The following is a 16,880-nucleotide window of genomic DNA, read 5'->3' on the forward strand; positions in this document are numbered from 1 at the left end:
AACATGTAGATATCATCAATAATGTGGCATGGAACATAAGAAATTATCGATACGTCGGAGACGTATCAGGCATCTTGTCAATAGGTTAGTGCCGGAAAATGCATAAATATAACATAAAGTATGTATAAAACATGTGAGTATCATCAATAAAGTAGCATGGAACATAAGAAATTATAGATACGTTTGAGATGTATCAAACATCCCCAAGCTTAGTTCCTACTCGTCCCCGAGTAGGTAAACGATAACAAAGATAATTTCTGAAGTGACATGCTATCATAATCTTGATCAATACTATGTAAGCATATGTAATGAATGAAGTGATTCGAAGCAATGATAAAGACAATGAATAAACAACTGAATCATATAGCAAAGACTTTTCATGAATAGTACTTTCAAGATAAGCATCAATAAGTCTTGCATAAGAGTTAACTCATAAAGCAATAGATTCAAAGTAAAGGCATTGAAGCAACACAAAGGAAGATTTAGGTTTCAGCGGTTGCTTTCAACTTGTAACATGTATATCTCATGGATAGTTGTCAATACAAAGTAATATAACAAGTGCAATAGGTAAACATGTAAGAATCAATGCACAGTTAACACAGGTGTTTGCTTCTAAGATGGAAGGAAATGGGTAAACTGACTCAACATAAAAGTAGAAGAATGACCCTTCGAAGACTGAAACATGGATTGCTATATTTGTGCTAGAGCTTTTATTTTGAAATCATAAAGAGAGCATAAAAGTAAAGTTTTGAGAGGTGTTTGTTGTTGTCAACGAATGGTAGTGGGCACTCTAACCCCCTTGCCAGACAGACTTTCAAAGAGCGGCTCCCATGAATTTTTTTTATTTTTGGGTGACACTCCTTCCAACCTTTGCTTTCACAAACCATGGCTAACCGAATCCTCGGGTGCCTTCCAACAATCTCATACCATGAAAGAGTGTCTATTTGTAAAATTATGAAAGTTAATTAATTGGGGCTGGGAACCCCCTTGCCAGCTCTTTTTGCAAAATTATTGAATAAGCGGATGAAGCCACTAGTCCATTGGTGAAAGTTGCCCAACAAGATTGAAAGATAAACACCACATACTTCCTCATGAGCTATAAAACATTGACACAAATAAGAGGTAATAACTTTTGAATTGTTTAAAGGTAGCACTCAAGCAATTTACTTTGGAATGGCAGAAAATACCATGTAGTAGGTAGGTATGGTGGACACAAATGGCATAGTTTTTGGCTCAAGTATTTGGATGCACGAGAAGTATTCCTCTCAATACAAGGCTTAGGCTAGCAAGGTTGTTTGAAGCAAACACAAGTATGAACCGGTACAGCAAAACTTACATAAGAACATATTGCAAGCATTATAAGACTCTACACTGTCTTCCTTGTTGTTCAAACCCTTACTAGAAAATATCTAGACTTTAGAGAGACCAACCATGCAAACCAAATGTCAACAAGCTCTACAGTATTTCTTCACTAATAGGTGCAAAGTACATGATGCAAGAGCTTAAACATGAGCACAACAATTGCCAAGTATCAAATTATTCAAGACATTATACCAATTACCACATGTAGCATTTTTCTGTTTCCAACCATATAACAATTAACGAAGCAGTTTCAACCTTCGCCATGAACATTAAGAATAAAGCTAAGAACATATGTGTTCATATGCAACATCGGAGCGTGTCTCTCTCCCACACAATGAATGCTAGGATCCAATTTTATTCAAACAAACAAAAACAAGAACATACAGACGCTCCAAGTAAAGCACATAAGATGTGATGGAATAAAAATATAGTTTCACTAGAGGTAACCTGATAATTTGTCGATGAAGAAGGGGATGCCCAGCTTAGATGCTTGAGTCTTCTTGAAATATGCAGGGATGAACCACGGGGGCATCCCCAAGCTTAGAGCTTTCACTGTCCTTGATCATATTGTATCATCCTCCTCTCTTGATCCTTGAAAACTTTCCCCACACCAAACTCAAAAAAACTCATTAGAGGGTTAGTGCATAATCAAAAATTCACATGTTCAGAGGTGACATAATCATTCTTAACACTTCTGGACATTGCACAAAGCTACTGAAAGTTAATGGAATAAATAAATCCATCAAACATAGCAAAACAGGCAATGCGAAATAAAAGGCAGAATCTGTCAAAACAGAACAATCCGTAAAGACGATTTTTTCTGGGGCACTAAACTTGCTCAGATGAAAATGATCAAGTTGAATGAAAGTTGCTTACATATCTGAGGATTACTCACGTAAATTGGCAGATTTTTCTGAGTTACCTACAGAGAATACTACTCAAATTCGTGACAGCAAGAAATCTGTTTCTGCGCAGTAATCCAAATCTAGTATGAACCTTACTATCAAAGACTTTAATTAGCACAACAATGCAATAAAATAAAGATAAGGAGAGGTTGCTACAGTAGTAACAACTTCCAAGACTCAAATATAAAATAAAAGTGCAGAAGTAAAATCATGGGTTGTCTCCCATAAGCGCTTTTCTTTAACGCCTTTCAGCTAGGCGCAGAAAGTGTGAATCAAGTAACATCAAGAGATGAAACATCAACATCATAATTTGTTCTAATGATAGAATCAAAAGTTAACTTCATTCTCTTTCTAGGAAAGTGTTCCATACCTTTCTTGAGAGGAAATTGATACTTAATATTACCTTCCTTCATATCAATAATAGCACCAACAGTTCGAAGAAAAGGTCTTCCCAATATAATGGGACAAGATGCATTGCATTCAATATCCAACACAACAAAATCAACGGGGACAAGGTTATTGTTAACCGTAATGCGAACATTATCAATCCTCCCCAAAGCTTTCTTTGTAGAATTATCAGCAAGATTAACATCCAAATAACAGTTTTTCAATGGTGGCAAGTCAAGCATGTTATAGATTTTCCTAGGCATAACGGAAATACTTGCACCAAGATCACATAATGCATTACAATCAAAATAATTGACCTTCATCTTAATGATGGGCTCCCAACCATCTTCTAACTTCCTAGGAATAGAAGTTTCACGATTTAATTTCTCTTCTCTAAATTTTATGAGAGCATTTGTAATATGTTTTGTAAAGGCCAAATTTATAGCACTAGCATTAGGACTTTTAGAAAGTTTTTGTAAGAACTTTATAACTTCAGAGATGTGACAATCATCAAAATCAAAACCATTATGATCTAAAGCAATGGGATCATTGTCCCCAATATTTTGAAAAATTTCAGCAGTTTTATCACAAGCGATTTCAAGTGAGTTTTAGCAGTTTCAGGCAGTTTTGCAAGCTTTGCATTAGGAGTAGAAACATTGCCAACACCAATTATTTTACCATTGATAGTAGGAGATGTAGCAATATGTGAAGCATTAGCATTACTAGTGGTGGTAATCGTCCAAACTTTAGCTACATTATTCTCTTTAGCATTTTCTTCTTTTTCCCACCTAGCACGCAATTCGGCCATCAATCTAATATTCTCATTAATTCTAACTTGGATGGCGTTTGCTGTAGTAACAATTTTATTATCATTATCCTCAGGTTTTGCAGCCATTTTATTAATTAAAGAAGATTGTGACGTAGACATGTATGAGATTCGGTTTTCAGCATTTGCGAGCTTAGTTTGCAGACCAGAGATCTCCATATTCAGATTTTCAAGTTGATTTCCTATATTTTTCAACAAGGTAGATTGTTCATTCATAGTTTTAGTAAACAATTGCTTTGCTCATATTGTGATTGCATAAAGCTCTTAGTAGATCTTTCAATTTCTAACATCTTTTCCTCATTAGGTGAAACATATCTACCATAGGAATTACCATAATCACTACCACTAGCAGGATATGGCCTATAGTTGTTACTAGAATTATTCCTATAAGCATGGTTGTTGAAATTATTATTTTTAATGAAGTTCACATCAACATGCTCTTCTTGAGCAACCAATGAAGCTAAAGGAACATTATTAGGATTAACATTAGTCCTACCATTCACAAGCATAGACATAATAGCATCAATCTTATCACTCAAGGAAGAGGTTTCTTCAACAGAATTTACCTTCTTACCTTGTGGAGTCCTTTCCGTGTGCCATTCAGAGTAATTAATCATCATATTATCAAGAAGCTTTGTTGCGGTGCCTAGAGTGATGGACATAAAAGTACCTCCAGCAAATTTGAATCCAATAGGTTCCGCGAAGAAAAATTCAATCCTGCATAAAAGGTTTGGATGATCATCCAAGTAGCCAGTCCATGGGTTGGGCAATTTTTAACTAAAGATTTCATTCTTTCCCATGCTTGGGCAACATGCTCATTATCCAATTGCTTAAAATTCATTATGCTACTTCTCAAAGATATAATTTTAGCGGGAGGATAATATCTACCAATGAAAGCATCCTTACATTTAGTCCATGAATAAATACTATTCTTAGGCAAAGATAGCAACCAATCTTTAGCTCTTCCTCTTAATGAGAAAGGAAACAATTTTAATTTTATAATGTCACCGTCTACATCCTTATACTTTTGCATTTCACAAAGTTCAACAAAATTATTGAGATGGGCAGCAGCATCATCAGAACTAACACCAGAAAATTGCTCTCTCATAACAAGATTCAGTAAAACAGGTTTAATTTCAAAGAATTCTGCTGTAGTAGCAGATGGAGCCATAGGTGTGCATAAGAAATCATTATTATTTGTGCTAGTAAAGTCACACAACTTAGTATTTTCAGGAGTACCCATTTTAGCAATAGTAAATAAAGTAAACTAAATAAAGTAAATGCAAGTAACTAATTTTTGTGTTTTTGATAAAGAGAACGCAAACAAAATAATAAATAAAGTAGATGCAAGTAACTAATATTTTTTGTATTTTTGATATAATGAGCAAACAAAGCAGTAAATAAAATAAAGTAAAGCAAGACAAAAACAAAGTAAAGAGATTGGAAGTGAGAGACTCCCCTTGCAGCGTGTCTTGATCTCCCCGGCAACGGCGCCAGAAAAAATGTTGCTTGTGACGGTAAAGCACTCGTCTGTTGGGAACCCCAAGAGGAAGGTGTGATGCGTATAGTAGCGAGTTTCCCTCAGTAAGAAACCAAGGTTATCGAACCAGTAGGAGTCAAGAAGCACGTTGAAGGTTGATGGTGGCAGAGTGTAGTGCGGCGCAACACCAGGGATTCTGGCGCCAACGTGGAACCTGCACAACACAACCAAAGTACTTTGCCCCAACGTGACAGTGAGGTTGTCAATCTCACCGGCTTGCTGTAACAAAGGATTAGATGTATAGTGTGGATGATGATGTTTGCAAAGAACAGTAAGAACAAGTATTGCAGTAGATTGTATTCGATGTAAAAGAATGGACCGGGGTCCACAGTTCACTAGTGGTGTCTCTCCAATAAGAAATAGCATGTTGGGTGAACAAATTACAGTTGGGCAATTGACAAATAAAGATGACATGACAATGCACATACATATTATGATGAGTAGTGTGAAATTCAATTGGGCATTACGACAAAGTACATAGACCGCTATCCGAGCATGCATCTATGCCTAAAAAGTCCACCTTCGGGTTAGCATCCGCACCCCTTCCAGTATTAAGTTGCAAACAACAGACAATTGCATTAAGTATGGTGCGTAATGTAATCAACACAAATATCCTTAGACATAGCGTTGATGCTTTATCCCTAGTGGCAACAACACATCCACAACCTTAGGGGTTGCTATCACTCCCCCAGATTTAATGGAGACATGAACCCACTATCGAGCATAAATACTCCCTCTTGGAGTTACAAGTATCAATTTGGCCAGAGCCTCTACTAGCAACGGAGAGCATGCAAGATCATAAACAACACATAGATGATAGATTGATAATCAACATAACATAGTATTCCATATTCATCGGATCCCAACAAACGCAACATGTAGCATTACAAATAGATGATCTTGATCATGATAGGCAGCTCACAAGATCTAACAATGATAGCACATGAGGAGAAGACAACCATCTAGCTACTGCTATGGACCCATAGTCCAGGGGTGAACTACTCACACATCACTCCGGAGGCGATCATGGCGATGAAGAGTCCTCCGGGAGATGATTCCCCTCTCCGGTAGGGTGCCGGAGGCGATCTCCTGAATCCCCCGAGATGGGATTGGCGGCGGCGTCTCTGGAAGGTTTTCCGTATCATGGCTCTCGGTACTGGGGTATTCGCGACGAAGGCTTTAAGTAGGCGGAAGGGTAGGTCAGGAGGCGACGCGAGGGCCCCACACACTAGGGCGGCGCGGGCCCTAGCCTGGCCGCGCGGCCCTGGCATGGCAGCGCCTCGTCGCCCCACTTCGTTTCCCTTTCGGTCTTCTGGAAGCTTCGTGGAAAAATAAGACCCTGGGCGTTGATTTCGTCCAATTCCGAGAATATTTCCTTTGTAGGATTTCCGAAACCAAAAACAGCAGAAAACAACAACTGGCTCTTCGGCATCTTGTCAATAGGTTAGTGCCGGAAAATGCATAAATATGACATAAAGTATGTATAAAACATGTGAGTATCATCAATAAAGTAGCATGGAACATAAGAAATTATAGATACGTTTGAGACGTATCAAGGCATATGGATCAACAGTGGGATTTGTCCATCCCGATGACGGATAGATATACTCTGGGCCCTCTCGGTGGAATGTCGTCTAATAGCTTGCAAGCATATGAATGGTTCATAAGAGACCACATACCACGGTACGAGTAAAGAGTACTTGTCAGGAGACGAGGTTGAACGAGGTATAGAGATACCGATGATCAAACCTCGGACAAGTAAAATATCGCGTGACAAAGGGAATCGGTATCGTATGTAAATGGTTCATTCGATCACTAAAGTCATCGTTGAATATGTGGGAGCCATTATGGATCTCCGGATCCCGCTATTGGTTATTGGTCGGAGAGAGGTCTCAACCATGTCTGCATAGTTCGCGAACCGTAGGGTGACACACTTAAGGTTTGATGTTGTTTAAGTAGATATGGAATATGGAATGGAGTTCGGAGTTTTGTTCGGAGTCTCGGATGGGATCCAGGACATCACGAGGAGGTCCGGAATGGTCCGGAGAATAAGATTCACATATAGGAAGTCATATTCCAAGTTTGGAAATGATCCGGTGCATTTATGGCAGGTTCTAGAAGGTTCTAGAAAAGTCCGGAAGAAATCACCATGGAAAGTGGAGTCCCGGAGGGACTCCACCTTACATGACCAGCCAAACCCTAAGGGGTGGAGTCCCAGGTGGACTCCACCATAGGTGGCCGACCACCCCACCTAAGGGAAAGGTGGGAGTCCCACCTTGGGTAGGACTCCCCCCTTGAGTAGGTTTCCCACCTATGGGAGGTTTTGTTGTTGGGGTCTTATTCGAAGACTTGGACTACAACTCTTGGGGATTTCCACCTATATAATGAGGAGGAGAGGGAGGGCAGCCACTCTTGGTCGCACCACCTAGGGCTGCCCATGGCCGACGCCCTAGCCACCCCTCTCCCCAAACCCTAGCCTCTCCTCCTCCACATAATACTCCCGCAGCGCATAGGCGAAGCCCTGCCGGAGTTCTCCACCACCACCGCCACCACGCCGTCGTGCTGCCGGGATTCCGAGGAGGATCTACTACTTCCGCTGCCCGCTGGAACGGGGAGAAGGACGTCGTCATCAACACCGAACGTGTGACCGAGTACGGAGGTGCTGCCCGATTGTGGCACCGTCAAGATCTTCTACGCGCTTTTGAAAGCGGCAAGTGATCGTCTACCGCGAGCAACGAGAGCCTCCTCTTGTAGGCTTTGGAAATCTTCAAGGGTTAGTCTCGTTCATCCCCTCGTTGCTCCCGTCTTCTAGATTGCATCTTGGCTTGGATTGCGTTCTCGCGGTAGGAATTTTTTTGTTTTCTATGCTACGAATCCCATCACGTTGCATGAATGCGAGAGTCCATATAATAGCAAGACATAGACATTTGTAATATCCCAATATTTGAGACGATTGCGGGGTAGTTTTTAGAAAAGGATGTGCATTGCATCATAAATCTGGCAAAATTTCGCGCTTATTTACAAACTACATCTCAAATGGGGGACAAGTTTCTCTCTCGACACCAGACATGATTAGGGTTTCGAGAGTGCGATAACTTGGACCTATCCTATATTAACTTAGGGTTTCGAGAAGAGAGGGGAATATTTCATATTTCAATTTAAGTTGCATGATTGAATTCAAACATGTTAGGTTTGAATTTCAAATTCAAACTTCAACTTGATATATCATACTAATTCAAATATGTATTAATTCAATAAACAATTATAGAAATTGGAAAATTATGAATATAAGAGAATAGAAACATATATGAAAAGCTCAATAGAGAAACTTGAGCTTTATTGATATTCACACACAAATACATTGTCAATTACAATATTCATATGAATTATAAATATTACAACACATTTCAGAAATTGAATAAATGAAATAAAAAAAGGAAAAATTACAAGGAATTGAAATATTCTAAACTACACAAGATAATCTTCAAGAACTTCTTGATCAACATGATCTTGAGATCCTCTTGATCATCCATTTGATCCCTGTACACACACATAACAAACAAGCCATTAGGCCAAGTGGCAAGGCCACTTGGCAGGTTAAAGAAAGAAAGTGAAATTGATGGATAATACCAAGGCTCAGTCGAGCTGATCCATCAGCAGCCCAAGTTTCAACCATGGAACACACATGCAACTCACAAGGATACATGCATGCCCAACAATAAAGGTCAGGGGAGAGTCACCAAAATGGTGCCAAGCATTGCTGTCGACCAGGCATTGCTATCGATCAGGAGATCAACAAGAGGACCATATATAAACTTTTTCATGCCAAAACCCTACCAGCTCATCGACAACAGTTCCAAAAAGTAAGCACACTAGAACAGGAAGAACAACAAACCACCAGAAACCATCCAGAAACAGTTTCACCAAGAACTGTTGACTGTTGAGCAAGCACAAGATGAAGTAGATCATCACAAGCTAGCCAGGAGGAGCAGGGCAAACTTAAGCACACATCCAGAAGCAAAACCTCTACACCAACAACCTTTCTAGGAGCTGGAGTGAGGTATAACCAAGAAATCCATGAGCAAGCAACTGTTTTGCTCATAATTAAGCATATGCATCACACGCAAGCCAAAGGGTAGGAATACCCTATGTATATCATCATCTCGTGATGAGCCACTAGCTATTGGCAAAAGTGACTATAGATGCAAGTTTCAATTAAGGGCACGCTGATGTCCGGTGCACCAAATCCGTGTCCGCCAACAAGCACCTATAGTCATGGTCAATTTTGCATTTCTTGGCCGTCACTTTTTCACGGCAATCTTGGCGGTCACTCTTTTTGTTTGAACTCTACTTATTACCTGTTGAATTGTTTTGTTATTTCAACTATGTTAGATCTCGATGACACGCTTCATTTTCATTTTTGAGTTTTAGCTTCACACAAAGGGTACATCCAACAGATCTAGCCGTCTCTGCTTCTCCCTCCTGCTCTAGGGTTCTGCATCCAACGATCGTGCTCTCTCCCCCCACCATGGCAACTCCTCCTCCTCCTCCCGCCGCCGCCGCCGTGACGCTCGGCGGCAAGGGCGTCGTGCTCACCCCCGCCGCCGTCTACGCTTTCTCCCTCGGCCTCGCCGACCCCGTCATCGACCCCTCCGCGCTCCAGAGGCTCTCCAACCGCGCCGCCTCTCCGCAGGAGACCCCCAAATCACTCCAAGAATTGGCTTTGGCGCCGCACGAATCCCGCGCGGCCGCGGCGGTGCTTCTCAACAAGCTCCTCCTCACGGCGGCCGACTCCGCCTCCGCGCTCGTCACCGCCGCGACGGCCACCACCCTCGCCGGCTCGCTCGACCTCGCCTCCGCCCCGCCTCCCGCCAGCCGTGACGAGGCCTCCATCGCCGCAGCGTCCGCGCCGGTCGCCGTCGCCCTCGCGGCCCTGATCGACTGCTGCGCCGCCCCACTTGTCTCCATCGCAGACGCCGTCGCTGCGCTCTCATGCGAGGCCGCTCGCGGGGACCTTGTGGCGTTCGACGTGCCCGCCTCCGGCGACGGCCTCTCCGTCAAGGATGAGGCCGACGTGGCCGCTGATGTCAAGACGCTTTTGCTCGGGTCCAAACTGGTCAGCACCGGTGGAGGCGGCGCCTCCGGGGCCTTCTTCACCAAGGTGCCCGCTGTTAATGGGGCCTTCCGTGAAGCAGTGCGCGCCCTGCACAAGAGGGTTCGGGTCGAGCTCAACGCTCCGGTGAAGCTGGGAAAGAGGGATGCTGGGGAGACTGGTGAGGGGAAGGAGGAGGCCTTGATGGTTGTGGTGGCACAACTCTCGAGATCAGTGCACGCAATGTGCAAGCTCAGCATCGCTCGGGCAAGGTTCTGTGCAGGCAGCATTGCAGATCCCGAGCTCCGGGAGAAGCTTGCCGGTGGCACTGATGTTGATGACTTGACGGGGATGTTTGCTAAGGTTGCGATTGACTCGGACGCCGTGTCTTTCTTGCGGAGGGCGTACAGCTACTTGCTCAAGTTTAGGGACTTCCTTGCGTGGGAGGCAGCTGTGGCCATGGCAGTGATTGAAATGGACAGTTCAATTGAGAAGCCACAGGCTACTGGGGAGAATGAAGCCGGCAGTTCGACGGAGAAGCAACAAGCTGGTGGGAAAAAAGACAAGGGTGACAGGAAAAGCAAGAAGAAAACGTTGGGGAAGGGTACTTCTGCTGTACTGATGCTGCTTAGGGATCATGCTACAGATGGAAAGGCCGTTCCTTGTGTGAATTCTGCATTGATTGCAGATTGGGGAATCGAGATGTCTCTGTTCTTTGATCCTAAGTGCCCCAAATTGGAGCCCCTTGTTAAGAAAGTCAAGGAGATTGTAGAGAGCAATGAAGTGGGGAGATTGCCTAAAATTCCCAAGGTAATTGAAGTTTTGTTTGCATACTAGGATGTTTCATTTATTTTGTCTTTCCGGTTTCTGCCCCAATTGCTTCTTTTTATTTGATTTCAGAGCAACCTAAGAGCCAGTCAATTGTGCGCCTTCCTTCTGTCTAAATGTTTATCCTTCACTTCTGCTAGGGAACACGTGACTTTGGGAGAGAGCAAATGGCCATAAGGGAGCGCGCTTTTGCTATAATAACTGGTGTATTTAAGATGCATGGTGGTGTTGCACTTGATACACCTGTGTTTGAGTTGAGAGAAACCCTTATGGGCAAATATGGCGAAGACTCAAAATTGATATATGACCTTGCTGATCAGGTATAGTGTTAATCTCCTTTTGTACCTAATGTTAGCGGGAGTGTTTGGTTTTGTAGAAAATCCATAAATTTGTTTAATTTGTCATGTGCCTGTTCATTATATAAATTATTAATCAAGCAAGATTAAGTGTGTAGTTGTTAGAGTTTGTGGCATTCCACAGCGCTCGGTCATTCATTACTTTGCTGCAGTATAATCCTTAGGTTACACTTTCTTAGTAATGAATTGAATGAAGACTTACCTACAAATAACCTTGCAGGGTGGTGAGCTTTGCTCTTTGCGGTATGATCTGACTGTTCCATTTGCCCGTTATGTTGCCATGAATAACCTAAGTGCAATCAAGAGATACCAGATAGCAAAAGTATACAGGAGGGATAACCCATCAAAGGGAAGATATCGAGAATTCTACCAATGCGACTTCGACATTGCTGGAGTATATGAGCCAATGGAACCAGATTTCGAGGTTATCAAAGTATTGACTGAATTGCTGGATAAGCTGGATATTGGTGTGTATGAGGTAAAATTAAATCACAGAAAGTTGCTTGATGGAATGTTGGAGATCTGTGGCGTGCCTGCTGAGAAGTTCAGAACAGTTTGCTCAAGTATTGATAAGCTAGACAAACTTACCTTTGAAGAGGTGAAAAAGGAACTGGTATGAATCAGAACTCAGTTTTTGCTTTTGTATGTTTATGTTATTCTGATGTGGATTTATTTGTCATAGTACTAACTGTCATTATGCTGACTTAGGTGGAAGATAAAGGGGTATCGGATGAAACCGCTGAAAATATTGGCAGTTTAGTGAAGACAAAAGGGCCACCACTGGAAGTTTTGCTGGAATTGAGAAAGGAGGGTAGCAAGTTCATGCAGAACGAGGGGTCTGTTGCTGCATTAAATGAGCTGGAGATTTTATTCAAAGCTCTAGAAAAAGCAAATGCGATTGACAGGATAAGTTTTGACTTAAGCCTTGCTAGAGGCCTTGATTACTATACTGGTGTGATATATGAAGCTGTGTTCAAGGGCACTACACAGGTATGAAACTTTCATTTGTATCTGTGCTTCACTTTACCTGTGTCTTCAATTAGTCATTTTTTGCAATCAGATTCCTGTATAGTGGCCATTGCTTTGTGTTTCGAGTGTTTTCAGTTAATCGAGTTATTCATTGTATGATCCACTGGATTATCACAATGTACCATCGTATTTATCATCTCAAGGCACATTCTATGTTGCCGTTATCTCGTGTACATTTAGTTTAGTTTAGTGTACATTGATTTATATCTGAAAGTTTTCATTGTGTTTGAACTTCGTTTTATATTTCCAATACTTTCAATTAATCACAGTTTCAAGATTCATTGCTTGGTCCACTGGAGTAAGTTTTATTTGGCTTAGTGGACATTGATTTATATCTGAATTTTGTCTTTGTGTTTATCATTTGAAAGCATGTCAATAGCTCTTGTAACTAAGCAACAAAGAACGTTTTACTGGTTCCTGTACTAACACTATTTAGCAATAGGTTGGATCTATTGCGGCTGGTGGCAGGTACGACAAACTTGTCGGTATGTTCAGCAACAAGCAAGTCCCTGCTGTTGGAGTCAGCCTTGGAATAGAAAGGGTCTTTGCAATCATGGAACAACAGGAGAAAGATAAAAATGAGGTATTTCTCAAACCCCTTGTCATTACATCGCTATTGCAGCACCCAGCAGAACTGATATTGGCTCTTGGATTGCAGGTGATCAGGGCTACCGAGACGGAGGTTTTGGTGTCAATTCTAGGAAAGGACCTTGTATTGGCTGCCGAGCTTGTGAACGAATTGTGGAGTGCTGGGATAAAGGCAGAGTTCAAGCTCACCACCAGGGTGCAGAACCACATAAAGTATGCGACACAAACAGGCATTCCGTGGATGGTGCTGGTCGGTGAGTCTGAAATGAAGGCGGGAAAGGTGAAATTGAAGGACATTAGAGCTAACCAGGAAGAGGAAGTTCTAAGGAAGGATTTTGTTCAGGTGCTGAAGCAGAGATTGTCTAACCCTTAGAGATGAAATCTTAGAAGATGTAGAACGTGTTTGTACTGGGAGATACACTGATCTAAAATTTCTGCATCTCCATTTTGCCAATGCATATTGGGTGATACATTGATCTAATTTTTTGTGCATCTCTATTTTGCCAATGTGTACTGGGCGATTCATTTATAAGTTTTGTGCATCTCCATTTTGCCAATGTTGAGAACCGTAGTCTGGAGATGTACTACAAAAGGAAGTGCAACCCTTCAATTTATACTGATTGAATTGTTTGAATTGCCTTGTTTTTTCTCCAGAAGAACGTAAAGTGCTTGCTTTGTGGAATGAAATCTCTGAAGATGTACTACAAAAGGAAGTGCAACCCTTCAATTTATACTGATTGAATTGTTTGAATTGCCTTGTTTTTTCTCCAGAAGAACGTAAAGTGCTTGCTTTGTGGAATGAAATCTCTGAATTCCGTTGCAGTTTTGTCACACATTTTAGGGACTTGTGGTAAAATCACATTGGTACTGCATTTATTTATCAAACAAGACACTAGCTACCGACTAGTGAGTATTGTCTGTTGTTGAAATAACATGAGACAGAACGAAACAGAGAACATATTTGTCTAGGTCACTCGGTTACAACATCCTCAGTTCCTCACATCACAGAACACATGGGTTGCCCGGATATGAAAATCTATGAGACTATTCCCCTCTTGGCGCCGTCCACTGTGTTCTTCAGCAGCATCGCCACGGTCATTGGCCCAACGCCTCCTGGAACTGGAGTCAGGTGACCTGCGACCTTGCTTGCCTCCGTGAAATCCACATCACCGACAAGCCTGTATCCAGACTTCCTTGTTGGGTCGTCGATGGAATTTGTTCCGACATCGATGACCGCAGCACCAGGTTTGATCCAGTCTCCCTTGATCTAAAAAACAAAAACAAAAAACACCACGACTAGATTTAGGGCAATGAACTGCAGGACAAACCAGTACTGTAAAGTGAATTTGTTCCAGCAGAACGTACCATCATAGCCTGCCCAGCTGCTGCAATGATGATGTCTGCTTGCCGCACAATTACTTCAGGATTAGGGGTCCGTGAATGCACGATTGACACGGTTGCATCTGCTTTCAGAAGAAGAAGGGATACTGGTAAACCCACAATGTTGCTACGCCCTACCACAACTGCATTTTTTCCTTTAACAGTGACTCCACTTCGTGATAGGAGCTCCATGCATCCCTTCAAAAGTGAAAACAAGATACAAAGGCCAAGATGTTACAAACGAAACAGGCACCCAAACCAGTGTTTAGAAATGATGTGATTAAGTGTTGCAGTACCTTTGGCGTGCAAGGTAGGAACAGAGGATCTCTACCTTTCATTGCGAGCTTACCAATGTTCAGAGGATGAAAACCATCAACATCTTTCTCAATGGAGATCTCGTTTAATATATTTTCTTCATTGATATGCTTGGGCAATGGAAGCTGAACAAGAATGCCTGGTGTAAAAGCAAATACTCAATAGAGCCAAAATAGACAAGCTTTGCTACATAGTATTGGAGGAAGAATCTCAAAATACATGACTGTCATAGTACCTAGAGCTAGCAAAGCAACATTCCAGCAATAAATGCATCATATATAAAAGTAATACAGTTAAGAAACTGTCAACATTTCAGAAAGAGCTGGTCGATCAAAGCTCCAATTTTCTGCCCTATAGCTTCATATTTTCTCTCTTGAGGAAATTGATGATATATGCCAGAAGCTAGAGATGTGATTGAACTTGGGTAACAAAACTGGTATGTTCCGATAGCATGAGAACAAAACTAATTACTCCCTCCGCCCTGTAATATAAGATATTATTACAACCCATCACTACCTGTAATGGGTTGTAATAACATCATATATTATGGGACGGAGAGAGTAGAAACTAACATGAATGGATGATTTACCAGCATGTGTCCAACAGAAAATCCCTGGCAGCAGCGGATATATAATTCCACCGAATAATAGTCATTGTGATGATGAGAACTAGGACAAGCCATTCATTTTAGGTGTAACTTGAAATTACAAAGCTCATGCCTAATCTAACGAAGCAACCACTTAAAAAATGCGTTCCCAGTCTAACAAATCCCTCAAAAACTGCGGAACAAAACACACATGATGGACTACTGATGCCATTCTGCACTATTTTTTTTTGGATAAACGTGCCTGCAACAACTCAAGAACTTGCTAAGATGGTCATCGCACAAAACATCCTCCCAATGCCAACCATTGAACTCAAAACGAATAAATATGTCCAGGCTTCTCTGTTCTTTTAGGTAAGGTTGCGCAAAAACGGTGTCACAGTTTCACCGGTTTCAGCTTAGTTCAATTTTTTGTACAAAACTGGAAATGAGATTTAGGTTTGAGAAAGAAAATGAACTAGCTGTCACTAGCCGGTTTCAACGGTTTCCCACGGTGTGAGTTTTGCACAAGCCCTACTTTCAGGTTAACTCCATTAGGGAGATAAAATTAGAAGAGAAGAACTCCCCCTGAATAATAAGCATTGTAGTGATGTGAACTGCCACACACACTTCTGTTCACATGTATCTTGAAAAAGGCTAAACTCCATGCCTAAAGCGACCACTTAAAAATTCCATTCCCAACTAGCAAATCCCATAGAAATCGGGGAACACAAACACACATGATGGTGGTGAGTACCGATGCCATTCTTGACCAAATTTTGGGGTCCAATACGCCTGGAAGAACTCAAGAAACTCCCAAAGAGGCACCGTCCAAAAAATCACCCATTCCAAGTTTTGAACTGGAAACAATCCAGAATTCTCTCTTCTTTCGGGCTAACTCCACTGAGGAGCAAATGTAGGCCATAGGATCATTCCGAGAAATAAACTTGCAAGGGAGGGGATCCTACACAGTAACAGTAACTAAATGATGGCTCAAGCGTCAAACAGCCTAATTAAAGCATCTCTGCATTCATCTCGATAAACCAGCTAGGAACGAATGCTTCTAGGGCAGAAGCAGACTGACACGCGACTAATTTACAGTGCCAAGCAAATATATGCTCTCATGTACTAAGAAAAAAATGGCGCTATTCAGTTCGACGCGAAGGCGATACCGTGTACAGAGGGGTCGGCGTTGAGGCGGTGGACCTCGGCGACGAGCGCGGCCTCGGAGATGTCCTCGGGGAGGTCGACGTCGACGGAGCGGATGCCGGCCTCGGCGCAGGCCTTGCGCTTCATGAGCACGTACGTCTGCGAGTCCTTCCTGCTCCCCACGATGACCACCGCCAGCCCGGGCACCTGCGACAGAAGAAGAAGAAGAAGTAGGAACCGAATCAGCGTCGTGAGGGTCGCGACCCCAATCCGGAGCTCGGTGATTGGTTGGTTGGTCCGGTGGAAGGTGCTGGCCGGGGGGAAGGGGAGTGGCTCACGATGTTGTGCGCGGAGGAGAGCTCGGCGACCTCGGCCGCGATTTCGCGCCGGATTTCGGCGGCGATGGCCTTGCCGTCGATGATCTGCGCCATTGGGGTCGCACCAGATATTCTCTCCCTCGCTCCAGTTGCAGAGACGACGACGGCGCTTCGAGTGGGAGCAGATCGAGTGACGAGTTGTGTGCTGTGGGTTAGATCAGCC

The 16,880-nt window shown here is 42.5% G+C and overlaps 2 protein-coding genes across 2 annotated transcripts; one reads left to right on the top strand and one right to left on the bottom strand.

The window, feature by feature from the left end:
- Positions 1-9,548: 9,548 nt before the first annotated feature.
- LOC124708270 (histidine--tRNA ligase, cytoplasmic-like) lies at positions 9,549-13,386 on the top strand. The gene is made up of 6 exons (XM_047239952.1): positions 9,549-10,922; positions 11,081-11,260; positions 11,517-11,909; positions 12,005-12,286; positions 12,768-12,908; positions 12,984-13,386. The coding sequence occupies exons 1-6, from the start codon at positions 9,549-9,551 to the stop codon at positions 13,284-13,286; spliced, it is 2,673 nt and encodes an 890-aa protein (XP_047095908.1). The 3' UTR covers positions 13,287-13,386.
- Positions 13,387-13,913: 527 nt separating this feature from the next.
- LOC124647101 (bifunctional protein FolD 2-like) lies at positions 13,914-16,820 on the bottom strand. The gene is made up of 5 exons (XM_047187087.1): positions 16,679-16,820; positions 16,364-16,547; positions 14,590-14,747; positions 14,279-14,491; positions 13,914-14,180 (listed from the first exon to the last, which is right to left on the bottom strand). The coding sequence occupies exons 1-5, from the start codon at positions 16,769-16,771 to the stop codon at positions 13,950-13,952; spliced, it is 879 nt and encodes a 292-aa protein (XP_047043043.1). The 5' UTR covers positions 16,772-16,820; the 3' UTR covers positions 13,914-13,949.
- Positions 16,821-16,880: the final 60 nt, after the last annotated feature.

This window comes from Lolium rigidum, chromosome 4 (genome assembly GCF_022539505.1).
Source record: "Lolium rigidum isolate FL_2022 chromosome 4, APGP_CSIRO_Lrig_0.1, whole genome shotgun sequence".
Lineage (NCBI taxonomy): Eukaryota > Viridiplantae > Streptophyta > Magnoliopsida > Poales > Poaceae > Lolium > Lolium rigidum.